Source organism: Neofelis nebulosa, chromosome 1 (genome assembly GCF_028018385.1).
Source record: "Neofelis nebulosa isolate mNeoNeb1 chromosome 1, mNeoNeb1.pri, whole genome shotgun sequence".
NCBI lineage: Eukaryota > Metazoa > Chordata > Mammalia > Carnivora > Felidae > Neofelis > Neofelis nebulosa.
In genome coordinates, this window is record NC_080782.1 from 12,691,774 (window position 1) to 12,716,221 (window position 24,448).

The window sequence follows — 24,448 nt, forward strand, 5'->3', positions numbered from 1 at the left end:
GTCCCCAAAGTTTACTTTCCTTCCCAACGAAACGATATTAGTTGAATTGAATTAATTAGAAAATGCGAGTCTCCTTTGCAGATGAACTTCAGTGACTGTGACTTGGGGATCTAGACAGTCTATACGGAGAGCCCCGTTCCCTTTCCTGAACCCTGCCTCTGTCTTGTCATTAGAATTGTGCTATTCTGCTCAATTCGGAGTGTGCAGATCCAAGAGAAAAGGACGTGGCCAGCATCTGTGGCTGACCAGCCCTGCTCAAGGCCACGGGCTGTCCACTTCTCACTCCAGGCTGGCCCCGTGCACTTGCTGGCTTTCAGAAAACTACCTTCCAGTGTCAGGTTGGAGGGTGTGTGTTTTCTGCAGCTCTGCGCACCCCTCAGCAGAGACTTGGGAGACTGTTTGCCCCTCATCTGACTATAACTGTGTGGGCTGGTTCCTTTTGAGCTTCTGGGTTATAGCTGTGCTTTAATTTTTGTGAAATGAAACTTTAAAATGTTATTGTTTTAGCAGCTAAACATCTGTTTTCCACAGGCGAATTCAAATCCCAAAATGGAACTGGAGTCATAAAACCTAACCAACAGTTTGACTGCCATTTAAATCAATGGTGCCTTTTCCCCCCCAAATAATGTCTTTAAAAAATTTTTTTTTAACGTTTATTCATTTTTGAGAGACAGAGAGCGAGTGGGAGAGGGGCAGAGAGAGAGAGGGAGACACAGAATCCGAAGCAGGCTCCAGACTCGGAGCTGTCGGCACAGAGTCAGACGGGGGGCTCGAACTCACGAACCGTGAGATTATGACCTGAGCCCAAATAATGTCTTTTAACTAGAAAAGTAGAAACTGAGAATGCCCTAGTTTGGGTGTTCATTCTTTAGAATTATACCAGTGACAATAGGAGTGACTTTGGGAACCTTCCAAGACCTCTAAACCTTGACCTATTCCATAGTCATTGACCAATGAACAGGCGTAGGATGCCAGGAGATTAAAGTGTCTGCTTTAACATGGGGGGGTGGAAATAGGGCTAGAGACAGCAGTTGGAATCCAGTGGCCTTTATTCTCCACAAATATGTAGATCAGTAAAATGATTCGATCGGGGTATAGACAGACTTTTCCAGAGGATGTATTTTCCATCACTGTTTAGGTACATTAGGTGACGTGGTCGAGCAGACGACATTTGGACGAAATTTGTGTGAATGGAATCACGCTGGAGATGACCTAAAGGAGAAGGGTGTTCTGAGCGTTTTGGATGAGATGTCCCCTGCCACTTGCCATATGGTTTAGCGGCTGCCCTCAGATGCCAACAGGTCAGGTGAATGCGTAGATCATCTGGATCGGGCTGGTTTAGATGGTAGAGAATTAATTGGTGCTCAAATGCTCTGCCTCCTACCCTGTTCCTAGCACATGGAATTAGCCCAGAACTGTTTTAGTTTCCAGATTTCAATTTTTCAAGGGTTCTAGAAATTTGTAGTTTCATATGATATATCCAACTTTTATTTTATAAATGGCTGTGACTCACCAGTTTGTTATTTGGGGTATCAGGGCTTCTGGGTCCACCCACATGGTTTTAACAATACTATTGGAGTCATTTGGGGGTACTAATTTCACCTTTCTGACGCTTCATTTATGCTTTTTCTTTAATGTTTTTTTTTTTTTAAACTTTTGAAGGAGAGAGAGAGAGACAGAGCATGAGCGGGGGAGGAGCAGGGAGAGAGAGGGAGACACAGAATCCGAAGCAGGCCCCAGGCTCTGAGCTGTCCGCACAGAGCCCGTCGCGGGGCTCGAACCCACGAACCGTGAGATCATGACCTGAGCCGAAGTCGGACGCTCAGCCGACTGACTCACCCAGGCGCCCCTCATTTATGCTTTTTGCAGCTGAAGTAATAATGCTTGCTTTAGAAAGTAATGGAGATAAAACCAGAGAGGGGAAAGGGAAGCATTTTGTAATTGCGGAGTCCTTTAGAGGCTTTAAGTGTCGTGTGGAGGGACACAACGTGCTACGTTGTGGAGTAGCTTCCGCAGAGCCATCTGTACTGGCCCCAGCTCGTGCCAGCTGCTTCCCAGCTATACTGCACCAGCTAAAAGATGAACTGGGGAAGAGTGGGCAGGCACCAGCCTGGTTCAATATTCACTCCGAAAGCAAATGCCCGAAATCTCCTTTCTTCTTTCATGCCCAAGGCAAAGGAGTGTGAGCCCCATGCCCCCTGATGCACCCTGAAAATACTCCTTATCCTTTTTTTAAAACCCCTTTTCTACGTTTAAGGCCGTCTCTTACGACTTAATGGTTTATAGTAACTCATTTAGCCACATAAACATAGTTTTCCTTGTTAGGGAGGGATCAGGAGGTGATGCAGAGAATATGCCTCACCCTGGGTCCTGGAAAAGCCTTTCCAGGTCCAAAATTCATTAGCAAAAACAACCATTTCCCATTCTCTTGCTTGTGTCTCACAGTACCTGTTACTTCACTTATTTGTTTATAGCAGATGTTTGTCTTCTTTAATACACCGCGGAATCTTTGAAGGGAGACCGCCCAAATGTCATCTCTATTTATTTATTTATGTTTATTCATTTTTGAGAGAGAGAGAGAGAGAGAGCACAAGCAAAGGAGAAACAGAGAGAGAGGGAGACACAGAATCCGAAGCAGGCTCCAGGCTCTGAGCCGTCGGCACAGAGCCCGACGTGGGACTCGAACCCACAAACTGAGATCATGACCTGAGCGGAAATCGGACGCTTAACCGACTGAGCCACCCGGGTGCCCGTTAACTCTTTTTAACTCTAAGGCCCAGTGAGCATTGCAACAGCTCAATGTTTGCTCCGTCGTACTGAAGAACTCTGAGCTGTCATGTCTTTGAGTCTCTGGAGAAAGTATAGTGTTTACAAAAGGACGCGCGTTCTCATTTTCTCGAAGTAGAGAGGTAGCAAGCAGTGGGGGGTGACGAAGAATACTACTGCAGAAAGTTTTACGGAAGGCTTCTCCATCTTGCCAATGAGATGGTCAAGCCAGCTCAGAAAAGGAAAAAGCTTTTACCCTATTTATCAAAAGTCACCGTCGTTTTCGTTTGCTTGGTAGAAAGAGGGAAGAGGTCTTGGCAGAAGAGGGAATCCAATGACAGGCATCCCTCTTCACTGCACGGGAAGGCAGTATTACTGTTGCACTCTGGAATTTTCTTTGTTTCTCCCAGAAAGCAGATGGTCTGATGCAGGCAGTGGCTCTTGCCAACGTAAATTAGATGGTCTGTTTTGTCAGGAGCTGTCCTGTCCACCTCACGGGTGCCCTGCTTCGGCGGGTCAACACTGATGAATAAAGTCAGTGTGCCTCCCGTCCCTGGAGACCGTGGATATAAGTCTGTCCAGTCCGATTGATAGTTTACTGTGTGGTCTTTGATTTACAGCATCATATATGTAGATAAGCATTAACCAAACTTGTACCATTTCTTCCAACTTCCCACCAAAGGAGAATAATATAGCTGGGAACTTTTGAGTCCTATGGGTACATCATAAAGTTGATATGTTAGAAATCAGTGCTACCCTTGCATTTGATATCTTGCAGAGACAGAATGAAGCCCATAATTTCTTTACTTCTAGGAAACTCTTTAAGACTTCGGAGTGCAATTTGCTTTCCCAGAAATCGGTTGGTAGCTTTTTATTGTGTATACCTGTCCTTATTATTATTTCAAAAATATTGCAAATATTTGGCAACTCCTGTAGGTGCGATAACTCTCTAACATGTATCTTTTGAAACTCAGAAACATTTTATGAATACATAAACTGTGTCATGTCCAGAATGGTTTATTATATAACAGCTTTGCCTTAAAAAATAAACTTTAATGCCTTCCCTGTAAAAGTGCAAAGGGATAAAATATGGCTTAACAACAGAAGTACTTACTGAGCAGGAACTTACCAGGCTCCATAAAATAATTCAGGTTCAAACTAATATTTGCCAGCGCAAGAGAAGGGTGTTTTTTTGGGGTGAAATAAATTCAAATCTTAGCAGCCTTTGGATATGTACTCTATTATTTTATGACGAAAAGTATTCTGATGTGGTAGACATAATGTGTTAATATTTCTGGACTAGTGAAATTAGGTTAAGACTAAAAATAAACTATGCAGGGTTGAAGCAGTCCACGAACTTCATTACTCGTGCATGCACTGAACGTTCCTCCATGAAGAAAGTTTCGTTTGCCCTGAGGTAGCGTTTCCCTGCATGTGGGTGTTTCGTATTTAATGCTGCAGGGGATGAGAGTTGGTCTTACCGTGGGAGTACTTGTAAGCCTGCACAAATTATTGCGCTGGGGCTTGACCGGAATGTGCTGGTAGCAGCCAACTTTAGGTCATTTGCTTTAAATAAAAGAATAGTGTGTTTTGGTGTGGGGATTGGAACGGTGCAAACTAAAGCAAAGAAAACCACGTACAAATGAAATCAGTCAATCAGGATCAGTGTCGTGAGGAACCTGATGGTTCGTATTTCTTCGTCATCCAGACCCGAGAGCTTTGTAATCCTCTTTGAGTCCTACTCCTTCTTGTTACATTTAGCATCTCTTAAATCGGAAGAACTCCTGAATCCATTCTCTCTCTCCGGCACACTCTCTCCTACGTATTTTTTGGTTCTTCCCAGCCCCGCGTTGGGATGATTTAGGGGTTACGTTGGTGGGCGCACAAGTGTGAAGCAAATGCTTTCATCAAATGTAAGTCAACCAAACGTAGAGTTGTATCCAGATCAAGTTGCTGTTGGAAACCGCTGGTAAGGCAGGGAGATCAGGGAAGGATGCCTGGAGGAAGTCATGACTTTACTGGGAACTGAGGGGTGGCCAAGGAGTTGAATAGTCCAAACAGGGATACCAAGCTCTTGGCAGATGCAACCGTGCATCCAGTGGCCCTGTGGCGGGAGCAAGAGTGGCAAACGTGTAGGGCTAAACAAAGGCTTTTGTGGCTGGTTGGAGATGTAGTCAGGCCTTCTGAGGCAGTTTTTAAATATTGTAAGACCAGAGTCACCTGGGTGGCTCCATTGGTTGAGCATGCAGTTCTTGATTTTGGCTCAGGTCAGGATCTTGCGGTTCGTGGGATTGAGGCCCCTTGTGGAGCCTGCTTGTGATTCTCCCTCTCCCTCTCCCTCTCTCTGTCCCTACCCTACTCACACTCTTTCTCTCTCTCTCAAAATAAAGAAATAAACACTAAAAAAAAAAAAAAAAGATCCATAGGAAGCCATGAAAGAATTTTGAGTAAAGTGGTGACATGGTTAGTTTTGGAATTTGAACTGGTGACTTGGTGGTAGGGAGACAAGAGTGAATTTGGGTCAGTGAGTGGAAACTTATGGAAACAAACAAGGAAGATGGCGTCTTGGGCTAAGGAGGTGCTGACGGAGGGGGAGAGAGCAGGAGGAATCTAAGAGATATACACAAGGTGGAATCCATAGGACCTGGTGGTAGACCAGGTATGGGGGTGAAAGAGAGACAGTGTTAAGAATGACATACAAATCTCTGACCTGTGTAACTGGATGGGATGTGGTACCATTTCCAGAGGGAAAAAAAACATAAAGAGCCCTGGGCTTTGTAAGGAATATGATGAGTTCAATTTTGGACATGGTGAGTTTGTGGTTACTTCAGTGTGTCCAAGGGGAATGGATGTTACACAGGCAATTAGGGTTACAGTCGGAATGGGGGGTGAGGTCTGGGTGGAGAATTTCCAAACGCGTACGCAGATGGTAACTGAACAGACATGACATCACCTAGGGAAAACGAATCAGGGTAACAAGACCGCAGGGTCCAGCCCTGACCCTTGAGGGAATCTAGTGTGCACTGGGTGAGGCCGAAGGGGAGTCCGCCAAGGAGAGTTCCTATGGGAATGAAGGGAAGCCAGTGCTATCATTTGGGCTTATTGCCTTCGACGTGACACTCAACTTCACGCCTTTGCCTCTTCCCTTGGACCCTCTATTATTAGAGTTCTAGGAAGCTTAAGTTTTTGAAGTATAGTTTTCCTCTTTTCTCAGAAATAGAGCTTCTCCATTTTCTCCAAAGTTTAACACCCTCCAGGGTCTGGTTTGCACCCACTCTATTTTCTTTTACTGCCCTTCTCAGACCTTGTAAATGGAGGGAACTGAACCAGTTGTTTTTATGTTTAGCTGTTAAATGCCCTTGATTTTCTCTCATGGGGACTCTTCTCTTGTAGCTTCTTCAACTAGAAATGCCATCTCCGCCCACCTTAATGGTCTAGCTCAAAGGTGTTTAAGAACCGCCCAAAAGTTTAGATGCTTATGTAATTGGCCTGGGTGTAAGCCCAGCCATTGGTAATTTGACAAAGCTCCTCCAGGTGATTTGAAGGTATAGCCAGGTTTGAGAATTAGTCTGTATGTCTTAGACTTCAGTGGGTCCCTAAACTCCTGAAAATGGCAGGATCCGGTTCTCTTTTATCTTTGTATCTCAGGCCTTGAATCATGGTAGGTGCCCAGTGCCTATTTATTGAATGAATTGACAGTTTATCCCGTAAAAAATCTGAGGCATTTTGTAAATCGTTCTTCCAGTATTTCTTGGATCTTTTAGTTTCTTGATCATTTTTGATGACCATTAAATATTTTCCCCTCCTTTCCTTTCTGTTGGTTTCTTTTTTTTCCTTTTTCTTAAAAAAAATTTTTTTTTAATGTTTATTTTTGAGAGAGAGACAGACAGAGCGTGTGTGGGGGAGGGGCAGAGAGAGAGGGAGACACAGAATCCGAAGCTGGCTCCACGCTCCGAGCTGTCAGCACAGAGCCCGAGGCGGGGCTCGAAGTCACAAACCGTGAGATCGTGGCCTGAGCCGAAGTCGGGCACTTAACTGACTGAGCCACCCAGGCGCCCCACCTTTCTGTTGGTTTCTAAAGAGTCTACGTCATCTGGACATGCGTCAAATAGACTTTGATTGTGCAGATGGCTCTGTTAAATCCCAGTTTTCAGACGAAAAATGTCACTCCCGGAAGAGGAGGTGCTTTGGAAGCATTTTGGGAAGGCGTTGGCTTAGTTGTCCCCATCACCTCTAGACAGTGAGAGCATAGAGGGTTCACTTGAGCATCCTGGACAGAGACAAGCTAATTGTGTCTATGGTCATGCAGTAGTTGAAAGCTACTTGGCCTATGTGGGATTTACTTTGTCATCATTAGGTTAGAAGAGTAGATCTTTTTTTTTTTTTTAAATGCACTCGCTCTTTTTAAATTTTTTTTTTAACGTTTATTTATTTTTGAGACAGAGAGAGACAGAGCATGAATGGGGGAGGGGCAGAGAGAGAGGGAGACACAGAATCGAAAGCACGCTCCAAGCTCTGAGCCGTCAGCCCAGAGCCCGACGCGGGGCTCGAACTCACGGACCGCAAGATCGTGACCTGAGCTGAAGTCGGACGCTTAACCGACTGAGCCACCCAGGCGCCCCTAGATCTTTTTAAAAAATGTTTATTTATTTTGAGAGAGAGAGAGAGAGAGAGAGTGAGAGAGAGAATATCCAAGAGAGGGGGAGGGAGGAGAGAGAGAGAGGGAGAGAGAGAATCCCAAGTAGGCTCCATGCTGTCCATGCAGAGCCTGATGTGGGGCTCGATCTCATGAACCATGAGATCATGACTGAGCTGAAATCAAGAGTCAGACGCTTAACCAACTGAACCACCCAGGTGCCCCTGGGATAGTAGTTCTCAGTGGGGACAGTTTTGCTCCCCAGGTGACATTTGACTCTCTGGAGACATCTTTCGTTGCCACAAGTCAGAGGGAGTGCTACTGGCACCCCGTTGGTAGAAGCCAAGGAGGCTGTTAAACATCCAACAGTGCACAGGACAGCCTCTCTAAACAAAGAGTTATCTGGCTTAAATCAAAATGATAGTAGGACCAGGATTGAGAAACCCTGGATTAGCAACAGTGGCTCTAGAAAAAATAATCACATGTTGAGTTTCTCTCAACCTGAGTTACGGAGTATTCCAGGCTTGCCTCTAACTTATTCTGACATACAGATGTGTCTCATGTAAACTTGCCTCCCTTTGTGTACTTCTTTATGTGCTTTTATCATTCGTGTGTGTTGCTTTGCCTTTTTCTTGAGGTACGAAACAAACCTAGAGTTGGATTCCTGGGTGATCCACACAAGGGGATTGAGAATCCCACGAAGGATGGTTATCCGCTTGGTGTTTTCTTGGTTCTTTTCAGTTATACTAGCTTTCTGTTATCAGTGAGCAGAAAAGACACATCCTTTTGTGTTAGAGGCTCAAATGCTGGCCTAATTATTTTAGATTAAATGTTCTCTCCGGAGTAAAACTTAGTGATTCGTCACATATATAACACCCAGTGCTCATCTGGCTTCGTGTTTGAAGTCTGTGGCAATAAGGGAGTATTGCTTTACTTTAAAATACAGTTTTTGGGGCACCTGGGTGGCTCAGTTGGTTGAGTGTCTGGCTCTCGATTTCAACTCAGGTCGTGATCTTGCAGTTCGTGGCTTGGAGCCCTGTGTTGGGCTCTGCACTGAGAGCTTGAAGTCTGCCTGGGGTTCTCTCTCTCCCTCTCTCTCTGCTTCTCTCTCTCTCTCTCTCTCTCAAAATAAGAAAATAAACTTTACAAATAAAATAATAAAATAAAATAAAATAAAATAAAATAAAATAAAATAAAACAAAACAAAATATAGGTTTTGTTTCCTTGTCCTTAGTATTTGGGCTGCTTAGCAGAACATTTCGTTTCCTGTGAACAATGGCTGGTAATCCTGGCCATCCTTTTCTTACATCTTATACTTCAATTATTTTCAAGCTGGCATGCAATAATATAAGTTGAATGAAAGGTAGTTAAGTGTTTGTTGACATCTATTGGTAAATATGGTGTCATCTCTAGTCTATCTGTCTATCTATCTGTCTATCTATCTATCTATCTATCTATCTATCATCTATCTATTTATTTGGTTCTGTTTTCGCATAGCCAATATGCCTGTCTCATTGCACACCTGTCTAGGGAGCAAAGAGCCACAGTTTTCTACAAAAACACCACAAGGGACCTATAAACCTAGAGCCAAATTATTGGCAACTCTCTTGCTTGGTCTGCAACAATGCATTCTCCCTTTCCTGCTTTGGTCTGGCCTGTAATGTTTTTGTGTTTGATTTATATTTTTAAATGGGGACTGGGCTTCGTGATTCATTAAATCATGTCAAAAATAACGTTTGTCAGAAGCATTCTTACTATCGCATCTTCTTAAGGCATAAACTGGGTTGATAGCCCACCGCTTTCATGGCAATGGGAAAGACGATGACTTCTGAGTCTTAACAGTTAGAGTTTCGGAGCCGGGTGATAACATTTAAGTAGTTAGACTTTATACACGCTCAAGAGGCTATATCTTTGGAATTAAGAATAATATTTATGTTGTCAGTGCTTGGTATGTGGCAAAATTTACCAGGCAAAGAGACTGGTGATGCAGAGCTCTTGCTTAACTTGACAGCTGGTGTGGATCACTGACATTTCAGACACCTTTAAAAAGATTGATTTTTTTTTTTTTGTCCTTAATAACTCATTGGAACCGTAGAGTTCAGAGGAGGTGGTTGACTACTTGGGATCTGGGCCGTCAGTGTGAAAAATCATTCCCAAGTGTGTGTACATATCGGTACAGAAACATCATGATCTTTCTGACACCCTGATTATCTGTTTGTCTCTCTCTGTTTTGTCTTACTTTGCAGCTGTTCTAAGAGCATACCCAACTCAGCGGTGTGAATGTAGCAACCATTAAGCCATTAAAAAAATAGCAAAAGTTTCATTGAATAAACAGTATCAGTATTTTTCGCCGTAAAGGCTTTATTAAACATAAAGACTCCAAAGTTACGAGATGTTATGTAAAATATTTTGAGAAGCAGCCTTGTTGACAGGGCCTCCCAAGAGACTTGCTTCATTTTAATCTGCCCACCATGAAACTCCTCCTGACAAGCGTGACCCATGCGTTCATTCTTATAGTCCAGCGACCAGGCTCGTCTCATCCCCAGACCCTCTCGCTTAACGTGGTTTGCGATGACATCATCTTTCTTGGCATTTATTGTCCATATCACAGTATTTGGGTTCTTCAGAAGACTGTCTTCCATTGTCCTCTGTGGAATGTGTCTGGGAGCTTCCTGTGGGCATTACTTACTTCCTACAAAAGTCCGGTACTATGGAGAATGTCTGTTGGATACCTGACAAAAAGTCATTGGTTCTCCCATTAGCTTTGCATCTTCATTGAGTAAGCCTTCTGAAAGAGATAGGTTCTGGGCAATGTCATCATTTTCAAGTAAATTTAAAGTGGTTTCTAGTTTTTGGTTTTGCCCTGATTCCTCTATTGAAACATTATTATTAATATATAAAACAGTGTGTGTGTGTGTGTGTGTGTGTGTGTGTGTGTGTGTGTGTGTATTTTTCAACTGAAGGATGTGGTAGTTTAAGGGCTCTGTGGTCTAAATGCACCCTTGTTTCCAGATTTGTGTTTTAAATTTGTTAAGAACAAAGAAGATTCAGGTCTGGCTACATATTTTACAAATACAATCTGTGTATTTGTCAGCCACCAAAAGGAACCCTGCCTTAGGGCTTTAATCTGTGATCATGTTTAGTCCAAACCCTGTACGTTATAAAAATAATTATAGGCTGATTATAGGTGATTATAGGTGATGTCCATATTTCCTGGCTGTAATGATACCCTCATAATCTTGTTTGTTTTGAAGAGACTGTTGCATATTACGGATTTACATGGAGCTGTTTTTCTGCAGCACCTGTGGTTTTTCTCCTTTGGATTCTGATTCCTTGTTTATGGGACGTGTGGTCATGGATGTAATTCCGAAACACAGGCTATGCAGGTGTTTCCCTTGGCTGATAGAAATGCTGTAGTTCTTCCGGAGAAATACAAATGTTAACTGGCCATCACCCATAACATAAAACGCTTCTTTATTATACTGGGAAAGTGCCTAGAGCTATTCTTGTGAGAATAGAAAAATTTCTGGAACTTTCTGCCAAAAAAAAAGGAAGAGAGAGAAATCCTTACATAAAACAGAGGAGAGGAGAACAGCATATGGGTTATGTTTTGAAATAACTAATGAATTTCTTAAGACAAGACACAACAATGCATTGAAAAAAAATCCCCTTTGGGCAGTAATTAGGATGTGGTTCCCAGTAGGCAGAGACTTGATCTCAAAGAAAAACAGTGTTGTTACTAACATGATACCAAATATCAAAAGGACATCAGTGAGTTTGCCTGGTGAGCCTTTTGGGTGGTTTTGTGTAAGCCCAGTGGATTTGGAACTTCTGTGTCTTCTTAGGCAAAGCCTAAACAATCTAACTCAGATCTATGGCCTCAGATGTAGTTCTGGAAAGTCTGAAGTACACTAAATGCATCACCAAATATTTTTAGCATTGGACTCCTCATGAGACTGTCACGCTCCCCCCATAATGCTACGAGAGATCCAAAGTACTTTCATAGTTTAAGCAGCAAATAGTACAATCACCATATGTTTAAAAGCAAAATGGATACATTTCCAATCTAGTATGGAGCAAACATAGGTGTACTAATTCTACAAAACAAGTATGTTCAGCTTCTCTTGTTCTGTTCCATTCCCCTCTATGAAATGTTAAAAAAAAGGGGGGGGGTACCTGGGTGGCTCAGTCATGAAACGTCCAACTCTTGATTTCGGCCTGGGTCGTGATCTCACGGCTTGTGAATTCAAGCCCCACACTGGGCTCTGTGCTGGCAGCGCAGAGCCTGCTTGAGATTTTCTCTCTGTCTCTCTCTCTCTGCCCCTCCTGTGCACTCTCTATCTCCCTCAATAAATAAAAACTTTCAAAAAATGTAAAAAAATTTGGTCATTAAACTAACTTGACATGGAATGTTTCAGAATTGGCTAAATGTTTATATATGCTCTTGTCATGCGTAACATAGAACATATTGATGAAAAGTCCGGTTTTTTTTAGCTGTTGTAGGCATTCCCAATTTCCAAGTGAGTCTACATGTTTGCCATGAAACAGATACATGTAGATAGATATTCAGCTGTTGCCAAAGAGTCCATTGCTTTTTGGTAGACATCAATGGATTGGATTGCTGAAACTGAACGGTGTTGTGTTCCTAGGCATTTTTCTCTTTTCAGATTTCTGGGTCTTAATGTCTTTAGGCTTTTAGGTTTCTTTTTTTTTTTTTTTTTTTTTTTTTTTTTCAACATTTTTTAAATTTATTTTTGGGACAGAGAGAGACAGAGCATGAACGGGGGAGGGGCAGAGAGAGAGGGAGACACAAAATCGGAAACAGGCTCCAGGCTCCGAGCCATCAGCCCAGAGCCTGACGCGGGGCTCGAACTCACGGACCGCGAGATCGTGACCTGGCTGAAGTCGGACGCTTAACCGACTGCGCCACCCAGGCGCCCCTAGGCTTTTAGGTTTCTATCTGCATGTGGGAGGTGGACAGTATAAGAGACAAAAGCAGTGATGTTCTAACCCTTCGTGAAAACAGATAGGAAGAGGTTTTATACCTCGTTACTTATGTGTAACCACATTGAAGTTAAGATTTGCTTCCCCAGGCGGTATCTGGCCATAAGCAGTGTGGGAAGTAGTTCTGTTCAGGGGAATTTGAATATATTACTGTTGGGATCTGTGAATAATTGGCATCTTAGAGGGACATAGGACCCCAGGATGCTGCGTCTCCCACAGGCCATAATTTGTCCATTAGTCTGTGGCTTTAGGATATAACCTGTAACTCCTTATCCAGAAAAATACTAGGTCTGAAGGGAAATAATGAAAGTTATAAAACACAGATGCTTTCTTAAGCTCGACAAAATTGCTTTACAAAAGTGCAAGAAATCATCTTTCAGAATAAAGCGATTCTCATCTCTTTATTATTATGTCACAGTGCGTTCTGGTCCTTGTTGCTGTGTAACAAATCACCTTAGAAGTTGGTGGCTTAAAACGACAGCCATCATGTTATTCACTCTCTCCGTTTTTGTGGTCAGAAATTTGGAAAGGCCTAGGTGGAGTGGTTCTGGGGCCAAGCAGTGGCTGGAGCTGGAGCACCGAGGCTGGAGCACTTCCGCCTGGGGCTCGCCTCTCTTTCTCTCTGTCTCTGTCTCTCTGTCTCTACAGGGTGTCAAGGCCTCTCCTTTGATCTCTTCATATGGGCTAGTTTGGGCTTCCTCACAAAATGGCGGTCTCCGGGAAGCCAATCTCTTTATATGGCTGAAAAAGTTTTCAAGAATGGTTTTATTCCACTCTTACAATAAAGCATACAAGGTAGAAGCAGTGTTACCTTTATGACTCAGTCTTAGAACTCATGTGGTATCACTTCCTACCTGGAGGGGAATCAGACTCCACCTCCTGATGAGGGCATGGCCGTTCTCAAGGGCATGTGGGATAGGAGATAATGTCTGGTAATGTGCGGTCATCTTTGGAAAAATACTATCTACCACACTTGGCTTCACATTTACTTAAAAGAAAGAGTTTTTGTTTGCATTCCTGGATAAGCAAACTGAGAGGCCCTTCTTTTACAGCCATCGAACAAGGCTTGAAATATTTAACTGCTTTCTTTTGTCACAGGAAAGGCCATGCCTCCCTGGGGGGAAATACTGAAGGAAATGTGAAATAAACCTCTGGGTCAGGGAGGGTTGGAGGTGCTAGAACAGGAAAGGGAGGGGATGATCCTGAAGAATCTCACGAACTGCACCTGCTGAGTATGTCTTGAGGCTCCTGGCTGCTCATGGTGTACCTCAGTTGTCTCGGTGAGCAGTCACGGGCCTGGAGAAGGTCTTAGCAACACTTAGGGATGCAGCAGGGCATTTTAATGCATGCCTAGGACGATTAAGGGCAGACGGGAGGTTGGAATCCTGCAACGGTCCTGCTTTAAGCTGGCAAGGTGACCCAGGAAAGGCATCTTTCTAGATCCAACATTATGAGTTAAGTCAACCACTGATGGTTGAACAGTTCCGGCATCCAGGGACAGATGCCACTAGGTGATGGGTGGAGCCTGCTTGCTTCCTTACGTACAACCAAACGCATGCTTCTGTGGACTGTATATTTGAAAAGTCTTCAAAAATCTTCTGAGAGTCTGGTTCGATTGGTTGATCAATGTAACTGATGCATACTGAGTATGATATCAGGCATATCAAGTGTCACTAAAGGGGCCTCAGCAGTTCTCCTACTGACACATTCGCTAGCTGTTCTTTATTATGTAATTCTTCTAAACTAACTTATTTCAAATTAACCTTTTACGGTAAGCTCGCGGCTACATGAGGGACTGGCTTGATAGAGGCATGGCAGGTCTCCAGGGCATGTGGACTAGGAGATAACTCATGGCGCCCACCCACGGTCTACCCCCCCACCGGCCCCCCTCTTCTCACCCCCTCCACCCTAAGGCTGTGCCCTAGTGAGTGCCGCTCACACGGTGGACCCATGTTGAACTTGGTGGACCCACCACTGCTTCTCCTGGCTGTGTCCAGGGTGCTGGTGCATTCAGAGAAGACCGCCTCTAGGGCTTGGGAGGAACCAGAGGAATGGGGGTAAAAATGTAGCAACTTTTTTTTTAAGTTTATTTATTTTGGGGGAGAGGGAGAGAGTGTGCACACAAGTGGGGGAGGTGCAGAGAGAGAGAAGGAGAGAGAGGATCCCAGGCCGTTTCTGTGCTGTCAGCATGGAACCCGATGTGGCGCTCGAACCCACAAACCTGTGAGATCATGACCTGAGCTGAAATCAAGAGTCAGACATTTAACCGACTGAGCCTAACCGACCAAGCCTAACCAACTGAGCCACACAGGCACCCCAAAGGTAGCAACTTTTGTCAGCTTTATGCAACCTTCTCTTCTGGCTGTGGACACTTCTCCCAGAGGGAGAACACTCAGGCCCACTCAAAAAGCTATTCCTTTGTAGCTGGAAGACTCAGAATTTGGTCTTATGGAGTCTTTTTTGTCGGTCTGTCTGCCTGTCTGTCTTCCTCCTTCCTTCCCATCGTGCGCTTGTGTGAGCACTTGTGAATGTGGTGCCTTTGTGGATGAATTTATGGGGTTGGGAGTGCGGGGTGAGGTGGGAAAGCAAGCTCGTCCCTGTCAGATACCCAGCCCTCTCCAAGAAACCCAAATCCCACAGTCCAGGCCTCATCCCTCCGAACACGGGCTTGCTCTCACCTCACTCCTTACCCTACCATATATTCCAGACAGATGAAAGGTTGAAATGTGTAAAAATGAACATTGAGGAGCTTCTAGAAGAACGTAAACATAGTTTTTTCTACTCTGGGTTAGAGAAATCTAATTTCATGGTAGTAGGATATACTGAAAGCACATAGGGAATGATGAACAAATTCGATCTTCTGCGTTCTTCGGTGTCGGAGGTGAAGAAAGGGCAATCTCCTACACGTTCATACAAAGATAGCTACGTGGGCATCACGGCATACAAGTGGCATTGTGCTACACGCACTGTTGTGTAATCTCCGCTCGCTCAACGGTGTCATAGACAACCTTCCATGCCCGTAAACGCATCACCCTTTAATGTAGGTATAATCTTCCTTTGACTATAAGTGGAAGTTCATTTAGTCAGTTCCATATCGTCCTCACTTTTTCTTTCATATAAATGATTAGGTGGGAGCACCTGGGTGGCGCAGTCGGTGAAGCCTTCGACTTCGGCTCAGGTCATGATCTCGTGGTTTGTGGGTTCGAGCCCCATGTCAGGCTCTGTGCTGACAGCTCAGAGCCTGGAGCCTGCCTTGGAATCTGACTCTCTCTCTGCCCCTCTCCCACTTGGACACATACTTTCTCTCTCAAATATAAATAAACATTAAAAAAATTAAAAAAAATATATAAGGGATGAGGTGAACAAACAGCCCGAGGTATTGAACCTTTCAAACTTGCGCAGTTTCTTTGGTTGAATTCTGAGCGGTCTTGTTGGGTCAAAAAGACTGTGCTCGTTTTAAATTTTCACACGTCCCACTGTGCGGGGTTGGTGAGTCTTTTCAAATCTTGTATAATGTCACTAATGTGCACATGCAAAATAACCCCCTATTTTGATTTTGATTTTCATTTGTATTATTACAGGGAACGCTTCACATGTTCACTGACCACTTCTCTGTTGCTTTGAGAAATAATAGCCTAAACCTTGCCAGGACTTGTTTTGATGTTGGGGTTTTATTCTCTAGTATTATGTTACAGTTGTCCTTTGTTCATCCTATGTGTTATTAATATTTTCTGCATAGTTTTTAGCCATCAACTTGCCAGAGGGGAGTTTTTGGGTGATTTTATTTTTTTCTCACCCCCTTTTTTTTTTGCTACATCTAAGTCTTACTGTATTATTAGGTCACATTTATCCATCATTTCTGATGCGATTTCGGTGCTTTCTTTTTTTTTTTTAATAAAAAAAATTTTTTTTTAATTTATTTTTGAGACAGAGAGAGACAGAGCATGAATGGGGGAGGGTCAGAGATAGAGGGAGACACAGAACTGGAAGCAGGCTCCAGGCTCTGAGCCATCAGCCCAGAGCCTGACGTGGGGCTCGAACTCACAGACCGCGAGATCGTGACCTGAGCTGAAGTCGGACGCTCAACCGACTGAGCCACCCAGGCGCCCCGATTTCGGTGCTTTCTAGTAGGATCACGCAGATTTCCCTAATCCAGAGTAGAAAACTTTTATGTGTATGTTTTAGCACCCATTCAGTTTTTCAGTGTGTGCATTTTGATGATTTATTTACCTGATATCTATTTTTGGGTAAGGAGTGAGGTCAGATCTAGCCTGATACACATATATTTTTTCTAAATTGCTGACCAGTTGTCCCAAAATACTAATTGGAGCATCTGTCTTTGTTTCTATTGATTTGAAAATGCCACTCTTATGATAGATTACATTTTCAGGCAACCTGAGTTTTATTTTTAAACTCTTGAGGATTTCTCATTGCTTTTGGGACAAAGATCTCTGTTCTGAAAGTGCCTGGTGAGTCTTGTGTGGTCATTCTTCTGCTACACCTCGTTGCTGCCTTCCACGTGCCCTGCTACATGAGCCCTGTTTAGCTCTTCAACCCTCACTCCTTCCTGCCTAGGGCCTTTGCACAGGCTGTCTCCCCTGCCTGACACTTTCTGTACGCAGATTTCTGTTTGGCCTTAAGTTTACCTCTTAATTTTCAAAGGGAGCCTTCTTTGGTTTTTTGATCTCAGGTTGGGTTTGTTCTTGTTTTAATTACACTTTCGAAGAGCCACATTCATGTCCTTTAGAGTAGTTAGTTATAAACTATACATTTAAGGGTGTGATCATTTGATTAGTACCTCCTTCCTTCGCAGGCGGGAAACTTCCCCTTGTCAGGGAGTCTGCCTGATATTGTTTATTATTGTATCCCCATCACTGGCCGCATGGTTGCATTTCGTAGAGATTTCTTGGTTGCTGAATGAGTAAATGAATGGATGGATGGACATCCTTTTTACTATTCTTGTTTGGGATTTAGATATTATTCTCTGAGTATTTATATAAGACCTAATGAGAGGTGCTTGTTTACCCCAGTTTATCTCTGGGATATCTCTGAAGAAGAGAGTGGTGGTCAGGTTTGTCTGGGTCCTGAATCTCCGTTGATTTTTCAAGCCCGAGTCAGATGCAGGTAATTCCTGCTCTGTTTCTGCCTTTCGAACCAGATGTAATAGTGAGGTTTCATGGGGTTCCTGATGCTCCAGGATTGGCTACACATGGGGATCACCAGCAGAACCTCATGTAGTCTGCCTGGTACTCGTACTTACCCTGGCCTTGAGGCTCTTGGTCTTGGTCCTCATCCCATGGCAGATTTACTAGTTGCCAATGCCAAACCTTATCTTGAAGTGGTGAACTTCCCGGTCTCTTGGTTTCCGGGTGGGAAAGGGCCGTGAGGAAGAATGGTCATCTACCTCCTAACAGGAGTCTCCCGTTATCCAGAAACAAAACTGTGATATTCCAAAACCGTTAGATTGGAAGATCCAGAGGGAAAAGCAGGCCCCTGGGAGCATGATTAATGCCTCTGAGAAAAATAGTGATTTTCAAAGAAGTGATGGGGGGCCTGGTGGCGCAGTCCGTTGAGCATTCGACTCTTGATGTCAGCCCGGGTCATGATCCCAGGGTTATGTGATTGAGCCCCATGTCGGGCTCTGCGCTGAGCATGGGCCTGCTTGGGGTTCTTTCTCTCTCTCCCTCTGCCCTTCCCCCACTCCCTCTCTTTCTCAGAATAAAAAAAATAATAAAAAAAAGAGACAGTCTCATTTGCCTACACTCCTATGCTATTGTACCAGTTGGTTTTGGGGAGTCATGAATACCCATTGGAATCCCTCTCAGCTACTCTGCTGAAGCACACTAAAACCCCTGGGTGCATTGTTTTAAAATATTCCATGATTTAAAATTGTTGATCAAATTATAATTCCTTCCCCCTCCCCTTAAAATGTGTATCTGTGTTCACTAGTGAGGTTGAGGAGGGGAGGGGTTGCCATATGTGAAAGTTGATAGCCTCAGCCATATACCAGAAGGAAGGGACACATTTGTCATGTGCATTGGCTACAAGAGAAGACTGAAAGGTGTCCCGAGGCCAGACTGTGAACCTGTTTGTACCTCATGGTTACTCACAGGCTTTGCTTGGAGAGGGAGGAGGATGAGACCAATCGAATGAGTGATATTCATGATAAGATCTGGAAATGCTGAAAAGTGGGGTGCCTGGGTGGCTCAGTCAGTTGAGCATCCAACTCTTGATTTTGGCTCAGGTCATGATCTCAGGGTCATGAGATCAAGCCCCATGTCGTGCTCCAAGACAGGCATGGAGCCTACTTGGGATTCCGTCTCTCTCTCTCTCTTTTCTGCATGCTTGCATGTGCACACTCTCTCTTCCAAAAAAAATATAAGAAAAAGAAAAATAAGAAAAGAAAAATGCTGAAAAGTAAGAGTGGCCCATGCTACTGTTATTTCCTGCAATGTTTGAGAGCAAAGAGAATAAAATGTTCAAAATTAAAAATTAAATGTCAAAAAATATCATCGTCGTTAGCAAACTTACTTTATTATAAATGTGGTCGTATACATTCAGTTGTTAACCTTGTTCTGCCTTTGGGGTGTCATTAGTGGAGAAGACCAAGGATGATGGCCTAAAATATGTTGAGAGGAAAAGGGAAAATCTACACTCATTTTTCTCACATGGAAGCCTCAGATACCACCAACTATAATGCCATCAAGTTGCCTAAACTGTGCCTGATAAATCCTGATGAGTTGTTAAAACTGATCTCGGTTTATGCCAGAGTTGTATCACGTCAGCTATTTCTTGTCAGGCTCATTGGCATGCGTTACGCATGAGCATGTATCTTATTAAATCAAAATCAAATTCTGGTTCAAGGCTGGTCTCACAAATGTGATCTTTTTAATTGTGAAATGCCAATGAATGGCTGTTCCTGGAGGGAGCTTCCCTTTGGCTTCTTTGAAAGCAGATGATGTAAAAAGGATGAAGTTAGGAATCAAGAAAATATGTGTGACTCTACACCCTGGAGCCAGTCTCCTTAGCTAGATCCCAGTAAGTCCTAAAAATATGTGCTGTCATTGCAAAGCTCATTTTTCCAAGCTGGACTCTAACATTTGGCTAAGAACTTTCTTTTCTTTCCATGTTTGCTCTACACGGAATCTGGGGGTGGGGGGGGGGGGGTTGGATTAAGATTGAGGAAGGAATGAGAGCTTGAGTTTTGGGAGCCAGCGTTAACACTTCTGGGCGATGACAAATCATGATTTAGCCACCACCCCCCTTTTATATTTATTCTCTCTTTCTCTCTCTTATTCCCCATCTCTCTCTCCCTCCTCTCATTTCCTTCCTCAGGCACAAAATGATGGGTTGGAATGGAAGCATGGCATCTCATAAGGTGTTCTCTAGCGTAACCTCTGGAAGGAAACCTGAGAACAAGATGATTGTTTTTTGGATACTTTATCAGGAAGCTATGGTGGGGAAGTCTTCCCTTACTGGCCCTTATCAGCACCAAACCTCTAGTTCGTGTTCCAGAAGATAATTTACAGTCCAATCCAGAGGGAAAACAATGAAGAATTGTCTACCACACGATCTAGCACCATTATGCATCTTGATTTGTATTCGTAAGGAATGGGGTCTTACAGCTGTCATGCTAAACCACATCAAGAAGTTAGCCTGAACTGTCCAATCAGTTCATGGCTGTAAACTATCTTGTGAAAAACACTTTGTTGACTTCACTGGCTCCTGCCTTTCATAAGGAGAGCCATCTGAAGAACTTGAGTAAAACAGGCAGTATTTACATTTTCCCCTTAGCCTTTTCTCTGGTCAGTATTTGCATCTGAGAAGAGACTGCCCAGGCAGACATTCTGTGAAGTTTCAGGAGGTGTCTTAAATTCTGTCCATTTCTCTCTACCTTCCCTATCCCTGCCGATACCAAGCAAACATCATTCCCTGCTGAACTGAGTTCATTAGCTTCCGTGCTGTTTTCATTCTGAACCTCTCTGGTCCGTTCCCTATCTGGAAGCTAGAATCATGTTTCAGAACAAAACTCTGTCATTCCCCCATTGGAAAACCATCCAGTGACTTCCTAATCCACTAAAGCTAAATTCTTTATCACCTCTGAGTACGGTACGATTTGCCCCTTCTCTACATCTCCCCAGTTCCTGGAATACACCTGCCTAATTCCAAGGTCACAGTCTTTGAATAGCCAACATCCTTGGCTTGAAATGTACATGTTTCTTTTCTTTGCATGGCTGACACTTTCCCATCCTTTGGATTTCAGCTCCAAGTTCCCAACCAGCAGAGCCTTCATGATCCCTCCAGCTAAGTAGCCCCCCCACCCCCTTTTATTCAGTAGTGCTCTATACATTTACTCCAGGTCCTCGTCTATTTTGAAGTTCTGTATTTATTTATTTTTGTTTCATAATTATGTCCATTGCCTTCCTAAAGGTGAGAATCTGCTTTGCTTTATTCGCTGTTGTAAATCTTAGCTTTGACAATGGTGTCTGGTCACAGAGGACACATGGGTATTATTAAAGTGTCCTCTAAGTTAGGTACAAGTATGCCCCCATTTTATAGATGAAGAAACTGAGGTATAGTGAAGTTAAATATTTTTTTCAGGGTCCCAGATCTATTAAGAGACGATAACACTATTGTTGAATATTAATTGAATGAACGAATGAATATTGGTCTAACATATGCCATCTAGAAATAATAGTTTTAGAGATTAAAAAAGAAAACTGTAGAATGGGTCAGCTAAAAAGAAAGGTCATTAAATAGAATGTTTTCCTAGCTAAGGTAAAAGCTCTTCCCAGCTTTCCAGTCTTCCACCCCCAGCTGTTTAGCATATGTTTTTGTTTTTCAAACTTTTTTTTTTTGTTCCTAAAAACTCTCTAAATTCTGGGATCCTTGACAAAGCCTCACTGTTATGCCAGGTTGAAACTCAGCCACCCATATTTGCTCATTTTGCATCAGATTTACTGTCCAGCAGAGGCAAGACTGAGGTCATGGAGTTAAAACTAGACTTTTTACTTTACAGCGTTATGTCTGGTGTAATGTTGAATTCAGAGATTTATTACTCAGGGTTGGTAGGTTGCAGGGAGACTGTTGTGTGATTTATTTACCATCAGAACTAAATGGTGAAGTTTTTAAAGTGAATGCTATTATTCCCCAAATAAGTTATCACTTTAAAAATATCTGAGGCTGATTTTACTACACATTTGAACGTATTGGTGTGTAAATTCATGGCTTTGGTCATCACATGGAACAACCGTGGCACAAAACAGAAGTAATGTTATAATCTTGACTCAGTTACAGTTTATGTGCAACTGGGATGTGTGTGTGTGTGTGTGTGTGTGTGTGTGTGTGTTTGTCTGCATGACTTTTCTTACCACTGCGTCTATCCATGTTCCATTTCCATGCACATCATGGAGTAATTCCTAAATTACGAGTTTTTGAAGGCCAATGGCATCAGAACTTTGCTTTGTTCCTCCTTTAAAGATTTTAGTCCAATCTCTTTTTTAAAACAAATTCAATTAAGTCAGGGTGTCTGGGTGGCTCAGTCAGTTAGGTGTCTGACGTTAGCTCAGGTCATGATCTCACGGTTTGTGGGTTTGAGCCCCGCATTGGGATCGGCGCTGACAGCTCAGAACCTAGAGCCTGCTTGGGATTCTGTGTCTCCCTCTCTCTCTGCCCCTCCCCTACTCGTGCTGTGTCTCTCTCCATCTGTCAAAAATGAATAAATGTTAAAAAAAAAAAATCCAGTCATGTTACTCTCTTGATATTGCGAATCTATTTTGTTTTGATTCTTTGATTGGCTGGAAATCAGTGAAACGGTGCTGATCACGAAAACCTCTTTCTTGTTGTAACTAATGGAATTACTTAAAAAATACATTCAGTGAGAAAGAAGGATAAATATACAAGAGGAGGGATAGCAAGAAATCCCATGTTCTTTTTTTTTTTAATTTTTAATGTTTATTTATTTGAGAGACAGAGAGAGAGTGTGTGTGTGTAAGCAGGGGAGAGGCAGAGAGAGAGGGAGATACAGAACTCAAAGCAGGCTCCGGGTTCTGCACTGTCACCGCAGAGCCCGACGTGGGGCTGAAACTCACAAACTGTGAGATCATGACCTGGGTTGAGGTCGGACACTCAGCGGACTGAGCCACCCAGGCATCCCAAGAAACCTCATGTTTTTGACCCCAGCTCCCTTGGGTATTAGTGAGCAGCCCATAGGCACCTACATCCCTGTGTGGATGCAGCAGGTGCAGTGAGGGGAGCGTCACGCTGAGTTACTGTGCGTAAAGAGGCTTGATGAACTGCGTTGTTTATTTTCCTATTCTTTAAGTCAGAAGTAACAGCTCTGGACGCTGTCCTTGAAGGAGCCTTCCGGTGGTAGTAGCATCAGGCCAACATGTGGCCCCAATAGCTGTTTTTGTTTCCTGACCATTCCTGTCGGGTTTCCCAAGCCAGCCTTGGGCTCAGCCAGCGAGGCCTCGATGCCGTCATCAGAGGTGACGACGCACAGATGAGATTCAGGCAGTGGTCGTGGACAGGTCCTCCTCGTGTTTCAGTGGCTTCTCCATCTGCGCTCAGCTAATGAATGCTGCCCTGAAGAATTGGCTAACACTTGATCCTCTGTGTTTAAAAAACCAATGAATTAGTACTTCATTCACCGTCCCAAGCCCGTGCCGTGTTTTTTCTTTTCTTTTTTCCTTAAAGGAATGACCTTTTTATAAACCACGCCTTCTTTATCCATACAATGGAATACTACTGGGCAATGAGAAAGAATAATCATGCCATTTGCAGCAACGTGGATGGAACTGGAGGGTATTACACGAAGTGAAATAAGTCGGAGAAAGACAGATACCGTATGTTTTCACTCATATGTGGAATGTGGTTTTTTTTGTTTTTTGTTTTTACAACGTGTTTCAGGCTATCTTTGACCTTGAGGGTCCACAATGATGTAAAGCTCTGCTTGGAAGCAGCAAGTGGAAGGGAAGGCAGACTTTGGGTCCTACTTGGGCCTGATCGGTAGGGGTAAGAGGGGAAATCAGAGTGCTTGAGAATTTCACAGGCACGGGGAGAGTGTGAAGAGGAAGCTGGGCACGGAAGATGGGGACTGGAATCTGTTTTCTGGTCGCCTCTGGGTGCAGGCATGATTCAGACTGTGTGGATGGATCTTTGACCACATTGACGACAGCTTGCCCGGTGCCTTCCCTTAGGGTTTCAAAGACTCGAGTCTGGTTTTCCCACGGCTCAGCATCTCGGCAGACCTGAATGATGACGACACCATCTCCTCTTCAGTTGCTCATATGCGACACACTTGGCAACATTTACTCCTCTGAGCACGTGAAAAGATCATCTTGGGTGCCATCTGTGACTCTTCCGCCCGCCTCACTCCGACCGTCCGATCACAAATTCCTGGCGTTTCTGCTGGAGCCATGTGTCTCAAACCCATTCATTTCTGTCCACCCACCACTTCTACTTCTAGGAACATCTGTCTAACCAGTCTAACTGCCTCCAGTTTTGCCCTCTCCAGTCCGTTTCCTCCGTAGTAGCCCGACCTGGCTTTCTGCAGCCTGGGACGCTCGTGTTCTTTTTCCGAGCCCTCTCCAAGGTGCCTGGCGGCTGTCTGCCTATCGTCCATGTTCTCTGCCGGGGTCTGCAAGACTTCAAGTTTCCCGACCGTCTCTCTTCTCCTCGCCTTCTTTCCTCCATCTTCTGCAGCCCCACTAAATTCTCTGTGGTTCCTGAATGCTCAGTGCTCTCTTTCGCTTCTGGACCTTTCACTCTGCCTGGGGTGTAAACTCAACCATTGTCTAAATTTCCAGATCACCTTATTCCTCCCAGTTCACCTACAGGGAACTCTGGAGCCCCTTGCCTTTATTCTGGCATTTGCAGAGATGATTATGCGTCTCAGGTTAGTCTGATAGTGTCTTGAGAGCAGAGGTGGTATGGCTGTTAGGCTCCTAGCTCCTAATGCCTGGCCACTAAAGCAGAGACCAAATCAATATCTGTCGTATAAATGAATGAGTCAGGTAGCTGTGTTTGGGGAAATCTTTT

The 24,448-nt window shown here is 43.8% G+C and overlaps 1 protein-coding gene across 2 annotated transcripts in view; it reads left to right on the forward strand.

Annotated features, from left to right (window-relative positions):
• FBXL7 (F-box and leucine rich repeat protein 7) overlaps positions 1 to 24,448 on the forward strand; it is a 393,749-nt gene that overhangs the window by 58,420 nt on the left and 310,881 nt on the right. The window contains exon 2 of one of the 2 annotated variants that reach the window (XM_058715989.1): positions 1,139 to 1,301. The exons of the other annotated variant lie outside the window; for it this stretch is intronic. Coding sequence (XP_058571972.1) covers positions 1,244 to 1,301 — 58 coding nt within the window. The 5' untranslated portion in view covers positions 1,139 to 1,243. The remainder of the gene's footprint in view (positions 1 to 1,138; positions 1,302 to 24,448) is intronic. 2 annotated transcript variants of the gene reach the window in all.